Source organism: Agrilus planipennis, unplaced genomic scaffold (genome assembly GCF_000699045.2).
Source record: "Agrilus planipennis isolate EAB-ADULT unplaced genomic scaffold, Apla_2.0 scaffold6, whole genome shotgun sequence".
Lineage (NCBI taxonomy): Eukaryota > Metazoa > Arthropoda > Insecta > Coleoptera > Buprestidae > Agrilus > Agrilus planipennis.
Window position 1 is genome coordinate 2,167,921 of NW_020439302.1, and position 17,147 is coordinate 2,185,067.

Consider the following 17,147-nt stretch of genomic DNA (forward strand, 5'->3'; position numbering starts at 1 on the left):
CTTTTAAGATCAACTAAATAGCTAAGCCCAAGGGAAGTCGTTCGGGGAGGCCCTCCCTAATTCCACAAGGGTGAGAAGAAACACACACGATAACGAAACGTTGAATCATGTAGAACTCGTAGGGTAAATGCAAAGCAAATTAGGAAGAATATGCAGTAAGCTAAGCGAAGAGGTAAGCAAGGTTAGACTATACTACAACTACTAAACGTGTTATTTCTACTACTACACTACTACTACATACAAAAAAAAATAAAAACATCTACAATCAACAATTACTTCAAATAAAATGAACAAAAACAAGCATGCAAAATAAAAAACTAATTCAAATAAAATGAACTACAAAAACCATGCAAAATAAAAAATTCTAATTGTGTCTAATAGAACATGCAAGATAAAGTATTTTAACTATGGGATCTTCTTTGTCTTTTCCCACGTCGATCTGAAACAGATACGGTGGTAACAGATTAATAAAGAGCAATTGAAATTAATTATAATATCAAGCATTCTCACCTTAATTAACTGTAAATTGTAATGTTCCAAAGTTTGCAGATGTGAAAAGCAAATAAAATCTCCAGGTGCTCTCACTCCTCCGTTGAGAATTAACTGCATAATGTTGGAAAGTGAAGACGAAAACAGCAAATCAACAGTGAAGTCCAGGAAAACGCCACCCATGTAGACATTGATTGTTTCAGAATGACCAAACTGATCTTTAATTCTCTTTCACTTGTTGGAAAATCTGCAGAAATGGACAAAAAAACGTATTAATTAAGGATTAATTACACTCCTATATAAGTAAGAGAAGAAAAACAATAAAAACCCGCACCAACAAACAATTAAAGTACCTGAATTATAAAATGACATTTTGACAAATGTGAAGTAATCATAGATACACCATAGATATTTGTTAAAAAAAGAAAGTACCAAAGTGCACGATAACGTCACTTAATGCTGCGAACAATACGGAATCGTTAGAATACCAATAGATGCACGATAACATTAATTTATGGTGTGAACGATAGATAAATGTTAACTGGTACCATAGATACACGAAAGCGCCAGCTTGTTCTGTAAACAATGGATCAATAGATAACGGTTAAAAGAGATGCCATAGATGTAGAACGTTAACTTATACTGTAGACGATACCATAAATACAGGATAACATTAATTTATGCTGTAAAGAGCAATTAAAACTAATTATGTCATATACTCTCACCTTAATTAACTGCAGGATCAAATTCAAACGAAAACAGCAAATCAACAATAAAGTGCAGGAAAACGCCACCCATGTGGACATCGGTTGCATGACCACACTAATCTTTAATTCGCCTTCACATGGAAAATCTGCAGAAATGGGCAAAAATTAAGGATTAATTACACTCCTATATAAGATAAGAAACACAATAAAAACACGCATCAAGAAACAATTAAAATAGCTGAATTATAAAATGGTGATCTATATCAAGACAAATAAATGTGAAGTAATCATGGATGCACCATAACGTCAACTTATGCAGTAGACAATATTTGTTTCAAAAAAGTACCATAAATGCATGATAATATCACTCAATTGTTACAATAAACAAATAAAATGCTGTAGATGTTTGAAAAGTCAACTTATTCTGTGGACAATACTGTAAATACATGATAACATTAACTTATGCTGTAAAGAACGATTAAAAATAATTATGATATGCACTCTTACCTTAATTAACTGCAGAAAGTAGCGTTCTAGAGTATACAAGGGTGATGAGCAAGCCAAATTATGGAGATATAGCACTACAGACAATTTGAATTCAGTAGTTTCCAAATTAATATTCAGTTGCCTCCCACCTTGCAAGTTCAAAATTAACCGCATAATGTTGTGCACGGTGAAGACATTAAAAACATTAGCTGTTTCAGTAGAACCAAAATTAACTGCATTTGTTGGATAATCTATAGAAATGGGCAAAAAAGTAATTAATTACAACTTTTAAAGCACGTAAATCAGTAACTTTTTAATGTGACAATGTGGTAGTGAAGTTAAAGACAGGTGACCAAGAGAATAGTAGATACATGACGTACCATTAATTAATCAGCAAAATAGACAGCTGTTACTTTGAAAATTTACGTATTTAAGGCCCCTTTTCCTACATTTAAATAAAATGTAAAAGTTTGTATTAAGGCAACATATACACTGAGGGAAAGGTCAGTTCCACATTAATTCTACTCTTCCACTTCTGCCATTTTGGAAATGTTGTTTGAAAGTTTCTACTAATATATGGAGCAAAAATTGAAAACAAAACATCAACAGCAATATTAATTATATCATGGTACATTATACATTAATATTGTTGTAATTTTAAATTTAAAATAAAATAAAAATTCTCAATGTTTGTATTTAATAAAAGGAAGTATTTTCAGCATTTCTGCAATTTTTTTAAATTTAGATTCTTTGAATTTTTGTAACAGAGCAATCAAAATGTAATGGTACTATAATGTCAAACAGGCTTATTAAAAAAAAGTTGAATTGAACAAGTACATGAAAATTAAAAGTCAAACAACTTTTCTTATTGAAACTTGTCCATATTATAACAAACCAAAACGTGATGTTTCAAGAAATTTTCAATATTGTAGACAAACAATACAACAATAATAACCTAATGGTGAAACAATTGTGTCTACTGTAAATAAATGGGAATTTACATGAAGAACCTATTATTATGTGGTGTAACAAATCAGCTAAAGCCCCAAAAATGTTGTTAAAGGATTTTTCTTACCTTCTAATCCTAGAACTCCAAACGTGTCCGAAAAGTAATTATTTACATGTTGCAAATTCATTCTTTAGTAATCCACATCATGCTGTGATCAATATCCTTATTCCCAGGAGAGGAAGTCACTTTCATGACTCTTAATTGAAGCTAAATGGAAACAAAAGAAAAAACATTTTAGTAACTTTTTCTCAACATAATGTTTGTTTTAAGATAAAATTAATTTAATCTTCCTAGTAAAAAAAACTACATAATAGAACATTAAAATAATGCAGAACCCTTTTCTCTGTTAACATCAGGATATTTTAAACAATTAATATTACTACATACATATTTATTTTCAAATACTTTCAGTCATCTTACCTCTAAACAACAAGGCCCTTTAAGACTTTGGAAGGTAATACGCTCTCCGTAGCTTGAATTGCTATAGGAAAGTTCGTTTGATAGAGGCAGGAAGAAATGTATTCCCAATGTGTAACTGCAAAAAGAAAATATCAAATGAAAGACAAAAATAATTATTTTGTAGCTGGTTAATAATCATTCATGAACAGTACTTTTGTTATAAAAAAACTTTATAAAAACAATTTTTTGTACTAAACTGATAACTATTGAATACACATTAGTAAGTTTCCACGTTCTCCCTAAATTATCAAATATGGCGGAGTAACGAACATTTACCTTCGTAACTTAATCGATGGAAATCATAAAAATAATCCGATACTCAATAATAAAATACTGCACAACAGATAAAACTGTAATTCCAGAATCTATTGTGAGAGAAATTTTGTAAGTACCAGCACTTTTTTCCAAATTTTTGTATCGAAAATGCACACAAAATATCACAAGAAACAGAAACAAACTATAGATGCAACAGCAGACAAAGAACGGGAAGGAAATACGTCATCAACGAGATCTGTTAATTTCGTCGAAGATAGTAACACATATCACCATTCTTTAAAGGCCCTAATGGCAGATTATACACAATGAAATAAGAAACTGGTGTTATTTACAACTACCGTTTTTTATTTTCTGACCGTTACTATTTAACTACCACTAGAGCTAGTAAATTTAATGTTTAGGGTTGGTACATCGTTGGAAAACGCTTTTCTTATGTCAAATGATCTATGGTCAAATGTCAACTCAGTCAACTGTTATTTATCTGTCAGACATAGTCGTATTATCATCTTATTTTCACAAACACTTAAATTAGTTCGAAAATGAGTGAATTGGTTTGGGGAATAAAAAACGGAGATCTAGAACAAGTAAAGGATATAATAGAAAAAAAGGTTTGTTTCATATTTACGAAATGTGTAAAACAGTTTTGTTAAGTGGCCAGCAGTATCAATTAGTAACGGTTCCAGAAAAATGAAGTGATCACAATTTAATTTTAAGAAATTTATGTTTCAGTGTGTAGATGTAAATCAAGAAATAGATGGGCGACCCCCTATTTTGTATGCTGCTGATTATGGTCAGGCAGACGTTATAGAATATCTCATATCAGCTGGAGCAGATGTAAATGTAAGTTTGGCTAATTACATTAATATTGGTAAGTAATTTGGCTATAATTTCAGTCTAAAGACAAGCATGGAATAACAGCAATTTTAGCTGCGATCTGGGAAGGACATAAAGACTGTGTCAAACTCTTATTAGATAAGGTAAATATTCATTTCAAAAAATATTGTATGTACTGTTTTTGGGACTTGTAGGGTGCTCTGCGAGACGGTCGTGCACCTGATGGTACGACATATGTAGACGCAGCAGAGAACAGTGAGATTAAGCAATTACTGTTGACCAAATAATCCTTAAACCTCCCACTGACTACCTTTTAATCTTTTCTTTTCTTACTGTCATTATCAAACAACTTATATATCTACCCAAACTGTATTTATTATTAGGGAGTTTAGTTTTTTTAATGATAATAATAATGTAAGATGAAAGTACTGAAAGAGAACAGTATATTCAAAGTGCTGAGTGATATTTTGTTGTAGGTGTATTTTTTTAAATTAAACAATACATATTAAGAAAAACTGTCACTGACTCTTTTATTCAAACGATAAATACTTTGTGGAAAGTTTTAACTCAGAATATTATTAAAAGAAGTACTTAACACCAAAAAACAAATAATAAAACACTTAAAATTCCCTATTTTAACAGTTCTCTTGCGATTCTGTATATGAGGCCAAGTAACATTCACGTACGTTTAATTCCGTTTTTACACGACTTTCTGGAAGAATTCTTGTAAAACATATATCCCATTATTTATTAAAATTAATTTTCGACAAAATTAATATATTTAAAGATTAAAATTCAGGGAATTCCAGTCAGTCAGGTGATTCGGAGAATACCAGACATGTAATATTAAAAAAATGTTTTTCTCAGATTTCACCAGTCGTGTTAAATCAAAATCGTATAAAAACAGACTCGAATGTACGTAGTTAAAAAAATGAAGTTCGAATCAAAAGAGTATTCATTCAACTTTCTACAATTAATAAAACAAAAAGTTATTACTACAACACTTCTATGAGCCTGACATTTAAAAAAAAAAAAGAAGAATTATAAAAGTCTACCTCTGCATTCGTCGGAGGCGCAATAGCAGTACATTGTCTTCCCAGGGACGCTTCCTACGTCGTAGTTGTAGTTCCACGTGAGCTCTGTCCCTGCCCGAATGTATGTTAAAGCAAAAAATGCTACCCACGGAAACCGAAGATCGTGCGTATCCACGAAAACGTTCTGTACAAAAACGTTTGGAGAACAGGAATGCTTAAAAAAAAATAAATAAATTTAAAAAAAACTGCTAGCTAATTCCAATATCTATAATCTATACATCAAACTAAGTTTTTGTTTTTTCTTCGCTAAATAAAATGACTTACGTTTAGAAATCGTCCAATATTTCCTGAAACTTTGGCATCCATTACGTAAACGCATTCGTCTTCGGCGTACAGTTCTCTGACCGACATGTACTTCATGGGGCGCGTTTCATCCAGTTTGGACTCATCTTTAGGGTTGAAACTCGAGGGTTCGTGGACACCTGACAAACATTACTTTTTAATAATTTCTTAACAATACCGATTAAAAATAATAAACATATTAAGATTTTAACTAAAAAATATAACAAGTTAAATTTACTGAACTATAGAAATATGCACTCACAATCTTCGTCGTCACTAATCATGACATAATCTTCTTCAGGTTCGGCTTTGTCCTTCTTTTCTTCTTTTTTTTCGGTCGCTTCCTTCTTCTTAGTGTCATTTTCCTTTACTTCAGTCTTCGGCTCCTCTTCTGTATGCCTTCGTCTCAATCGAGATCTGGAACAGTAACATAATAAATATCTTTCAGAATGGAGAAGCACTTTTTCTTTTACAGAAATTATTTTTACCTTATAGACGAGTCGTTAGCGTTAAAATTAACATTGAGAACAAAATCTGTGTCTTCAGTATAGTTTTTCTTTCTTCCTCTTCCTGTTGTGCTTTGTTCTTTTTCGTCGTCTTCGTTATCAGAATTTTCGCGACTTTTAGGTTTCTTTAGGTCTTCTTCATCTAATACAGCCTCTTCTTCGTAGTCTTCTTTCATCTTTTCGACTACCTCAATATAATCCAATTCTGCTAGATATTCATCCCCATAATTTTTACCTCCCTAAAAAGCAAAAAAGAAATGTAGATTAGTAGAAAAAATATACTGAATAAAATGTTTTCTTTTTATTAAACCACTTACTTCATTAGCCATTTGTTCTGTTAGAAGAGAACCAGCATAGATACAAATAAATGCACCTTGAGGGATGTCATTGAGACATCTGATACCCCAGCCTCGATTTGTCGTTTTAAACACCTGCAATTTTAACTGAAGGGGGTTCTGAACCACCCTGTTGAGACACGTTGGTGCACATTTACATCTAAAAACAAAAATAGATGCTTTATACATTGATAGGAGTTTCAATTTGGAAGATATTAAAAATAACAAAAAATACCTAGAATTGCATTCGTAAATTCCTGTAGGAACAGCCTCTGGAAGTCTTCTGTACTGATAACCAACCTGATCTGGAGAAATGTTCTTTTGGAGATAAGACATGCCCTCCAGGGTTAATTGCCAGCATTGACACTTCATCTTGTCCTTAAAAGAATTATTAAATACAGATAGGTAACTGTTATTGAGAAATTTATTTATTAAAAAGAAAAAAGATTAATAAATTTCTCAAAAAGATTACTTACGGTACAATCGTCTTCACAGTCACAACCACATAAAAATTCGGGATCCAAGTTCAGATTAACCCCATCCATTGGTTCTCTTTTTGTGGAATAATTACAGAAATCGTTCATTTCATTGTCGTTGTAATTTACAACAGGAATTGGAACGTTTTCAAGAGCTAAGAAAAATAAAAGTTAAAAATACATTTATTGGAAAATAGCAGAAGAAAGAGTTGAAAGAGAAGACATAAATACCATTTGATAAATCCTTGTTGATTGTTGCATCTTTTTCCAACATAAATTCTGCAAGACAGTGAACCCAATAGTCAAAGTCAAATAAGTCAACGGTCATTTCACTTTCAGTGAGCCTCAGGTATAAATGTAATTCTGCCATGGTCCGAATGAAACGACCACAGGGAGCCTAGAAACATTAATTTAGAATTTATCAACTCCTGCTGAACGAAACATGCAGATTTTAAAAGATTCAAGTAGCATTATTTTAACTAAAGTTTATTTAAACACCTACAAATTAAAATGGAAAATTTATCTTACTGATACCATAGACCAAATTATGTAAATAATATACTTACCTTATAATTTATTTCCCTTTTTCCCTTATGTTTAAGGGTAAGTCGGTTCCAGCCACATAAAAGGGGTTTTGCGAGAGGGTTGTAGCTATTTAGTTTGTTGACATTATGAAGAACGTAACGCTTGCAACGTGGAGAACATACGTGACACTTGTAGGGGGCCCTGAGATTCGTTTGAGCCCTTGGGGTAAAATACTAAAAGGAAAAAGAACAAGAATTCAAATTACTTTAAAAAAAAGAAAAATAAAAAAGCTCCACAAGACGCCGATGTTAGCAACCAAAGGTGCCTATGCCTTCTTTATTTTTATAACAGTGACTGAACACTACAAGACTGACTAGAATATTTTCTACTATGAATATCAAAGCAACTTAATAAACACAAAGAAAGCGATTAAACAAATTGTGTTCACAAAAATGAATTTCGACCACTCGAAGCAATGGTGCTAACCGTTTGGAGCTCACACTGACTGATAGGGGGGAAGAACTAGTATATTAAAGAGTTATTTACCACAACTTTAGTTGGTGGTGTAGCAGGCGACAAAGTCTCTTTCTCTTTATTTACTACTGGTAAGAAGGGCACGGCGCCAACGAAAGGCGATGGCTTTGTGACAGCATTGAGCATTGCTTTAGCTGTGCTCTTCCGAGCAACGGCTTTCACAGGAGCCACGGTAGCTTCCGACGGAAGTTCTTTATCCTTTTGCTCATCATTCCTAGTGTATTCTACGTAAGCGCCAGAGTTATCCTAAACAAAAAACAAATAAAATTATATTATGTAACCATGTACAGGAATTAATCAAAACAAACAAACCACAGGTCTGCTTCACGGTTCCAATATTTTGATTAACTTATATATGTATCGCTATTAAAATTCAATATTGGAACATATCCCTCTCTGCTGTTTGTAAGAAAAATACAGCGATTTTACTCAAACGTAAGATGGGAGCAGAGAATTTGGTATACGGATGTCGCAAAGAAAATAATACCCTAAGGGTTTTAAAAAATAGATTTTTACCGTTCCCCTTTGCATCCTCGGCATAATTCGCGCTTTGTTCTGCAGTCGATTACTTGCAGCCTGCTCTTCTTTGAACATGGGGTTTAAGCGCGTCGAACCCCTATATATCCACTCGACTCTGTTAGAAGCATCGAAGAACATTTGCACTAATGAACAGTCAATCTTCATAACCGTTGTCAGCCACCATTTGCCTAAACAACATTAAAAAAAAAGAGATAAAAATATAAAATTAATAAATAAACTGTTATTAATATTAATACTGTAAACGAAAGTTTAAAAATAATACTCTTATTATTACCCCTGTATTCTGTACGAACGGTTTGGTCCTTTCGCAATTTAACCATGGGCCTGTCAGGGTACGATTCAAGATATTTTTTAATAAAGGGTCGCGAGTCAATATGCACGTCTTCCCACACAAATTTGGATGATTCGAAAACGAGACGAACCTGGTTATGGTTCACATATTGGGCGTAACCATCGTCAAAAAATATGAGATATCTGAAATAAAAAAACCATGGAATACATATCATAAGGTACAGCAAACCTACAAAACTTAAAAGAAGTATAAACTTAGAAGAGTAATAACTTAACGATAAAAAAGAAATTTTTTTTTTTATAAAATAAACGCCAAAAACGCAATGATTATCAAATTAACGTTGCTTTACAAACCACAAGAAAATAAAAGTAATTAATAATTATAATTTTTATAGTAACGATTCAAAAGAAACAAAAAATAAATCTGACAAGTGTGACTACCTTATCAAAAACGTTATTTCGAGAAGAAAATTTGTTTAATCCATTATTTTAAGATAAATGCTACAGCACAGGTCATAGTATTACGTAGTTAGATTAGCAAATTCTTATGCCGAAGTGTACGATGTGTTGCATACCTATTTACAAACAATTCCCTTAAATTTAATTTTTTAAACAATTTTTAACACAAAGAAAGTAATTAAACAAATTGTTCACAAAAGTGAATTTCGACCACTCGAAGCAATGGTGCTAACAGATTCGAGCTCACAGTGACCGATAGGGGGGAAGCACTGGTAATATTTAAAATCAGAACTGACCTGTAACGATTAGCAGCGGACAATGGTTCGGCCACGATTCCGGGGAAGAAAGTCTCTTTCTTGTGCTTCTTTGTTTCCATATTGGTTGCAGTTTCCCTGAAGACAGCAATGACACGAGTGCCGACGTCAAGTTGGACGTTTGGGGCCGTGAAATATGCCATTTCCCTACCCGAGTGCAATCTGCTACTGGAAGACGTTTTCTGTTTATTGTTTACCAAAACACTGTATACATGATTGCTAGTAAGACGTCCATTGATCATTTCTCCAGAGTCGAGAACTTTTTCCAACTTAACGGGCATCCATGAGCCCATTGTGAGGTAACGTGCTGAATAATAGTCCTGACCTGCAGACAACACAAACAATATAAAAATTACTTTTGTTACCTATTGCAGTTCAGATATGATAATTACAGTTAGTAAAACGTTGCATACTTGTAATTAATAAATGGTATGAAAACATTGAATTTTTAAATTTACTTCTGGTTTACATTTGATAATAATTAGAGTTAAAATGTCTCTCATATACATATAACAAAAAAAAAGTAAAATAAATACCTATTACTGGTTCGGGCTTGATGATTTCTCCTTTTGGTGGTAGATCTGCAGGTACTTCTACAACGTCATCTATTTTATCCATTTCTGATGTAATCTGGTGCTTGTCTGTGTCCATTTCGAAACAAGAGGCGGATCTTTTTCTATTTAGTTCTGACCTTCGACCTGCTATATAACAATAAACGTGTTAAGAGAAGAGAAAATGTTACCTAAAGCACCTGATTTACTTTGGGAAGGACGGTCGCAAAGTTCCAGGGATGGAAGATGTTGATATCTTACACGAAATTCGCTGTAGATATTCCTCTGGATACCATCCAAGCACTTTCGCAAGTCTTTTATCATTCCGTCTACTTGTATACACGACTCTGTAATAAAAAATGTTTCAAGTTATTAAACTGCAATGGTGCAAAATTACACTTGACTTATTGTTAACAAATCAAATTATCAATAAACAATCAATAAGTCATTTGACCACATCAAATCAATGTACATTTGCAAAACAATAAACCTACAACAGATAATTGTTTCTTTTAACTGTTTTAAACAAATGAGTATTCTTTCGTTTGACAATTTTTATAGTTAACTACTTTATATTTATTTATTTAAAATTCTCAAAATATGTGTATATTACCTTTCAATTTATCTTCTTTTTCTACCAAATATTTAACTGAATTATTCACTTGTTCATTTAATTTGTATTTTTCAATAGTTTCCATAATAACCATGTCTAAATTTTCTTTAAGAAATTCAACAGATTCATTATCAAAGTATTCAGCTACTTCTTTCTCTGCATCTTCTTCTGAATCTGAGTCATCTATTTCAAACATATCATCTCTCACAGGCACCTCTTGTTCTACCAATAGTTTACCCCCTGTAACATTAACGATTTGAATTTTAAATGTAATTTAAACAGACAAAATTTATACCCATTAGTGCTGTTGACAGTCCATCATAATGCAAGAATGCTTCTTCAAAGCACTCCTGACAGACTTCTAAACATTTGTTTTCTGCATTTTTGACTCTGAAGTAAGATAAACAGAAAATTGGTGCCTTAATCATACCAAATCCACTCTGACAAGCATAATTAATGCATTTATTGTTCACTGAATTCTTCTTTTGGGGGACTAAATCAATAACTTCGGTGGCTACTAAGTCCCGCTTACGTCGTGAGGTATCAGTTGTAGTATGTTCATCTTCATCGTCTGTCAGAATAACTACACAGTCATCTTCTTTTCTTTTCTCTTTATTTTCAGATGAAGTTTCAGGCTCATCAGGAACACTTTTAGTTAAATTTTTAGAAGGAACTTCTATTACTTCCAAATCATCGTCTGATAAACAAGAAGGATTTTTCAGCATGTCTTCATTAGCGGCACCCTCTTGCGATTTATCAGTCTTAATGCAATTTGAATTTTCTATATCTGTTTTTTGGTGTTCGTTATTGGATAAAGAATCATTCGGTGGCAAAAGATCGGTACTCATCCTTTTATTTTCGATAATTACAGTATTAGGAACGGTGTCATCTATTTCCATAGGCTCTTCGATGTCCATTTTTGTTTTTTCACAAATACTGTTTTCTTCGAAGCTAGTAAGATTCCTGCTGTTGAAATTTTTATTAATAAATATTAATTGATTCATTCATCTCTTCAAACGCTTAAAAAGTTGAGAAAAATATTTAAAAAACCAAAATATATATATTAATATTATAACCTATACAATGTCAAATGTCAACCAATGAACGCACACATAGAAAGAAGGGAATTAAATCCAACGTTGTCATATCATACAACCCAAAATAGTTAACTAAAAACAACCTCACTCAAGGTAAATTAGCAAATTTTAACAAAAATTAAACGTAATCATAATCACAAATTTACATAAACGATGAAAAACAGCAATTTTTTGTATATTTGCATCTATTCTGAATTTCTTGACACACTTTCTAATTTACTAACGTAATTTATTAAATTGCTTTAATATTAATGGCTTCTTGGTGTAATTATTTTACATACGGTTAACTTTAATAAGTAATGTAGTCAGATTAAAGAAAATGTAAAATTTAGAATAATATGGCAACGTTGTACAGTAACAATCATCTACCATAAATAAATAACTCCTTTTTTCTATGGGTTAGTTAATGCAATCGTTAAACCAATCAAAATATAGTATTTTGAAATAACGGAAATGAAAAAGTTGATTGGTCTACAGAAATTTAGTGTACAGGGTGATACTTTTTGCGCAGTATAAAAAAAGTTTATGTATCTCATTTATTGTGAACGCTCTGAACTATGTATGGAATCTACTGACAAACAGATTTCTTACAAGTATCAGGACAAAAGTTTCTCTACGAATTTTGTACATCCAAACTACTTAAAACGTAATAATATCGGCACAACTTAAACCTAGACATTAAATATGTATCATGTAATGTTGCACTTGTGCATTAAACTAACGATAAGTCTTCAAAGGACAGAAACCTAATCAAATGACTATTCTTTTTTTTTATTCTTGCAATTTTACATGAAAATCGAACCGACGAATTTTGATTTTAGACAGGCATAAACATTGGAACTTTTTACAAAATTTTGCACATTATTCTCTTTTATTTCTTGTTGTAATGTCAAATGCAGGCACATATTTACATACATGTATGTAGACAAATCAAAAACTCAATCAAAATTCGTAAGTTCTCGGAATTTTAGAGGGAATACAGAAAAAAAAATATATTGCAGGTAGCAACTCCCGTTGACCACGAATGCACGACGCTTAAATAATTTATTTATTTTTTTTGAGATCATTTTTGGCCCACTTTTGAACACTTTCTAGTCAAATAAACAAATACACACAAAGAATCAAAGTGAAAAGGAATCCTTACAATCTAACGTAAAAAAATGGCACCGGTTTTAGACAGAGGGGGGAAGGTAAATCCCCTCTAGGAGCTGCCACCTATTTCATACAATAAAATATTTTTATTTACTCATCTCCTTCTTCTTCCTCTGCTTCATTTTCTTCTGTTTCTTCTTCAGCTGAATCTTTGTCTTCTTTTTTGGGCCTTCCCCGACGTCCTTAAACAAAACATTTTTTTATTGAGTAATTTTTCAATTATTATAAAATTTATTTACCTGTTCCTTTAGCTTTCGGTTTTGGAGAGTTTTTCTTTTTTGTTGTGCCTTTCGGCCTGCCGCGGCCCCTTTTCACGGGTACTTCGTCACCGCTTTCGTCAGCTTTGGCATCCTTAAAAACAAAATAATTTGATAAAAGTGGTAACTTTATTAGTTGTTTTAAGTACCTTTTTTGTGCGCTTTTTGGCCTCCGTCTTGTCACTTTTTTCGGCCTTTTCGGCATTGGCTTTGCGACCCCGCTTTGCTGGTGCCGCTGCGTCGTCAGACATTTTCAATTTCAGAAAAATTAAAATTTCCTGGAAACAAAAAGTAAAAGCTATTAGCTAATGGGTTCGTTGCTTGGTCGACATACCGTATGTGCACATTTTATACTATAGTGCGCTAACTAATTGAGTTAACTTATGAAGAAAATTAAAAGGAACTAAAAATGGTCATAAAATACATTTTATTTAAAAAAATATTTGTTAAACATATTTATTAATTTCAAGAGCAACACGGAAAATTACGGCCTCCAATTCAGTTTTATCGATTTTCTATCTCTATGGGTGCATCTATTACGCGCTTGCATAAAATATTTCCAATTATGCGATCCTAATACGACAAAGATGTTTGCAGTTAAATTTTCTTAAAAAAAAATAATCTATTGTTAAATAACATATTCAGATGTTCATTAAATAAATAATTTCATTATATCCTCCCTTAGTTTGTATTATTTGCGCAGTTTCAATCACATCACAATGTAAGATTAACGGGGTGCATAGGTATAGCGTCTTACCCGTCATTTTTGATAAGTGCATCGTAAAAATTCCTAAGCCTTTTACTAAACAACCAGTTCTTTCATTATGATGCAATTACTTCAGCATCATTTTTTCGAAAAGCAGAAAAAGGATTTAGAGGATATAGGGCACTTATATTTAATATGCATTCAACCCCTTTGACCTCTAGGAATCTAATTTGCATAGGTACGCGTTAATTATCCTGCATTCAACAAAGTTAAAAAACAAATCTTATAGGCTGTTATTAAAACATGTCGTTAATGAACATTGAAGACGCATGTAATTTTCCTAGCGTCCGATATTAAATTACAAAAATAGTGGGACACTAATTTATAAACTATCAATGAAAAAATTATTAATTAATTTTAATTCGATAAATTAACAACTAAAGCGTTATTATTTGAGATATTAATACAAAGCAGAACAAAAATCGATATTATTTGGCACCAAAACAAGCCCTTGCATATCACAACCCTACAGTATTTATCGTTGAAGAAATGATTCCATAACAAAGAAGTGCGAATTATTCAATAACTTCTGTACCTAGTGGGTACTACTCGAGCAAACATTGAAACATTGCAAAAACCAGTTTTAAAAGGTTAGTGTCTTTTGTTTTGCGGATAGATTCATTCAAGTTTTTTTTTTTTTAAGTCGGCCGCGAATTTTTTGCACACTGCAAGAGCAGCAAACAAAACAAAATAACGTGTCTTTTTTCGACTATGATCGGCGTCTTCAAAATAAAACCATCCGCGCGCGCGCTAACTCAAAATAACATTAAAATTCTAAGCCTACACCCAATTATTTTTTCTAATACGCCAGCTTTAAATCTCGGAGTACATAATCCAAACACATTCTACGAAAAATTAGCTTTAATTTGATACCATTCAATGTATTCAACCATAGTATGTAGAAGAGAAAATAATTTTACAAGCGTAAATGCAGAAATGGCAAGTTCAACTGTGACAACCAAAGCAGCCATGCTACGAAATATTCGATAAACAAAGCTAAAGAATTTATTCCTCTGTAAGTACGACTCGAACCGAAATATACGGTGCACGATAAATTTCTACTAAAAAACTATTATTTTATGATGAATTTTGGCACGTCCTAAATAATTTTCCTTATTTTATATTAAATATTTGAAGAAATTAATAAATCGACTTACCTCTCGATGAACGGCCGGAGAAACAGGTAATAACAAGGCGTTCCGCTAGGAGCGCTGAGTATGAGCGCGCCAAAAGTGGGCAACCAATCACAAACTTAATAACGAAAGTAAAAGCAACATCTCCCTTCTAACCGTTTTTATTTGAATTTCTACCGTGCAGGACAGGAATTATTAGGGTGAAAATCTCAGGTAGATGGCATAATTGAAATCTACTATTATGTGCTAACATCTGCGCCCATATATCTTTTAGTAGACATTTCTTTCTTTAAATAGAAATTTATGAACACATTTACTACTACGAATTAAGAAAAAAGAAAAAATTGACTGAAATTATTTATTTAATGCATTCATAAGATCGGTCGGCTTTAAATAAAGAACTGGTTACTATATAAAATGTCTTATTTTATAAAAGTTAATAATGATCAAATGCACCGCTAATGTTTAATTATTACAGAAAAATCATAACAAAAAAAGAGATAAAAACACAGCACCTTTTCTAATTTTAAAGCTAGAAACGTGGAATTTCATTTCAATCGTAGTATTCAAAATTGTTAGATATAAGTATGTAATTTAAAACTTTTGTCGTGTTTAAAAAATGCAACATATAGCTAATATTAATATACTTGAATCACTACCATAATGATATATTCATAGAAATTCATATTAATTTTTATAACTTCAATTTGAAATTAATACAATATTTCTTGAGCGTACCTGTATAGTAACTGTTTAGTGATTTCAGGCACGCCAACATAGAAATCAATACTGACTAACAAGATACCAATCACAACCATAGATAATTACAACTTTTTGTATATCTATTATCTATGACTTTTTTCTATGGATTTTCTTTTCGGGTCACGTCAAATAACCTCAATAGTGTGTGTACATATTACACATTTAAAATAATCCTTAAAAATAAAATCCATCAGTAAGTATTCTTGACATAAAACCATATTAATTAGAAAGTATGATAAAAACTATGCACATGTATAAGAATAGTTTTCTAAATAATTAAATTTTTTACTTTGCAGACCAAGATGGCAATAAGACCAGTATATAGGCCTAGAATTGTAAAAAAACGTACAAAGAAGTTTATTAGACATCAGTCAGATCGTTATGCTAAACTAAAGGTTAGTAATTCCTATTTTTATGTGGAAATTGGATGACTTGTAACCTTACTTTCGCTAATTGTTTTGACCGAATATGTATTTTAGAGAAACTGGAGAAAACCTAAGGGTATTGACAACAGAGTTCGCAGGCGCTTCAAGGGACAATACTTGATGCCTAATATTGGTTACGGTTCAAACAAAAAAACGCGCCACATGCTACCAACTGGCTTCCGGAAAGTCCTAGTTCATAATGTCAAAGTAAGTATACTCTGTTTAAGATGTTGAATCTATTCTAATTCGTGTTTAGCAATGATGCTTATGGTAATTTGCGTCTGACTACATCTGATGACATTTGTCACTGAGCTAAACATAAACACTACATTTGTATGCTTATTTTTGTAATTTCTGCTTGAATTTGTTTGTACTTTTATTTTTAGGAACTTGAAGTCCTGATGATGCAAAATCGAAAATTCTGTGCAGAAATTGCTCATGGAGTGTCATCAAAAAAGCGAAAGACTATTGTAGAAAGGGCACAACAGTTGTCAGTGCGTGTTACAAATGGACATGCAAGACTTCGTAGCCAGGAGAACGAATAAGTTATTTTGTATTATTGTAATAAATAAAATAATAAATGAAATAGCTGTAAACTGTTTTGTTATCATTGAAAGGGAAAAGTGCGTGATAAAAAATAAACCACTGTAATTTTTGTAGACAAATCTTTTTCTTATATAAATAAAAATATAAACTTACAAATTAGAAATCTAAAATTACACCGTAACATTTAAAATAAATAAGATTTAAGACCTAAGTTTCCATTTCTTCTCGA

The 17,147-nt window shown here is 32.0% G+C and overlaps 4 protein-coding genes and 1 long non-coding RNA gene across 7 annotated transcripts; 2 read left to right on the top strand and 3 right to left on the bottom strand.

Annotated features, from left to right (window-relative positions):
- Positions 1-297: 297 nt before the first annotated feature.
- On the bottom strand, positions 298-3,729 carry LOC108744684. Of its 2 annotated transcripts, XR_003231916.1 has the most exons (7): positions 3,427-3,729; positions 3,112-3,226; positions 2,758-2,898; positions 1,704-1,933; positions 1,215-1,342; positions 511-736; positions 298-439 (listed from the first exon to the last, which is right to left on the bottom strand). It is a non-coding gene; the product is annotated as an uncharacterized LOC108744684 (long non-coding RNA). The 2 variants fall into 2 exon arrangements; XR_003231915.1 differs by having other exon boundaries at positions 298-736.
- Positions 3,730-3,879: 150 nt separating this feature from the next.
- LOC108744625 (myotrophin) lies at positions 3,880-4,781 on the top strand. The gene is made up of 4 exons (XM_018480491.2): positions 3,880-4,034; positions 4,156-4,266; positions 4,320-4,403; positions 4,455-4,781. The coding sequence occupies exons 1-4, from the start codon at positions 3,966-3,968 to the stop codon at positions 4,545-4,547; spliced, it is 357 nt and encodes a 118-aa protein (XP_018335993.1). The 5' UTR covers positions 3,880-3,965; the 3' UTR covers positions 4,548-4,781.
- On the bottom strand, positions 4,766-11,893 carry LOC108744087 (histone-lysine N-methyltransferase eggless). 2 transcript variants are annotated; one of them, XM_025978392.1, is made up of 17 exons: positions 11,076-11,893; positions 10,781-11,020; positions 10,368-10,514; positions 10,153-10,314; positions 9,599-9,941; positions 8,827-9,026; positions 8,529-8,719; positions 8,025-8,258; positions 7,520-7,711; positions 7,185-7,350; positions 6,954-7,108; positions 6,713-6,855; positions 6,460-6,637; positions 6,125-6,381; positions 5,899-6,053; positions 5,619-5,776; positions 4,766-5,508 (listed from the first exon to the last, which is right to left on the bottom strand). In XM_025978392.1, exons 1-17 carry the CDS (start codon positions 11,782-11,784, stop codon positions 5,302-5,304), a joined length of 3,837 nt encoding a protein of 1,278 aa, XP_025834177.1. In that variant the 5' UTR covers positions 11,785-11,893; the 3' UTR covers positions 4,766-5,301. The 2 variants fall into 2 exon arrangements, with proteins under 2 accessions (XP_025834177.1, XP_025834178.1); XM_025978393.1 differs by having other exon boundaries at positions 10,153-10,317; positions 10,377-10,514; positions 11,076-11,892.
- A 502-nt stretch (positions 11,894-12,395) lies between these two features.
- LOC108744634 (protein TonB) lies at positions 12,396-15,299 on the bottom strand. Its single transcript, XM_018480502.1, has 4 exons — positions 15,210-15,299; positions 13,436-13,564; positions 13,269-13,380; positions 12,396-13,211 (listed from the first exon to the last, which is right to left on the bottom strand). Exons 2-4 carry the CDS (start codon positions 13,535-13,537, stop codon positions 13,120-13,122), a joined length of 306 nt encoding a protein of 101 aa, XP_018336004.1. The 5' UTR covers positions 13,538-13,564; positions 15,210-15,299; the 3' UTR covers positions 12,396-13,119.
- Positions 15,300-16,028: 729 nt separating this feature from the next.
- Positions 16,029-16,968, top strand: LOC112905629 (60S ribosomal protein L32). Its single transcript, XM_025978420.1, has 4 exons — positions 16,029-16,140; positions 16,244-16,342; positions 16,427-16,579; positions 16,759-16,968. The coding sequence occupies exons 2-4, from the start codon at positions 16,250-16,252 to the stop codon at positions 16,915-16,917; spliced, it is 405 nt and encodes a 134-aa protein (XP_025834205.1). The 5' UTR covers positions 16,029-16,140; positions 16,244-16,249; the 3' UTR covers positions 16,918-16,968.
- The last annotated feature ends 179 nt before the right edge of the window (positions 16,969-17,147 follow it).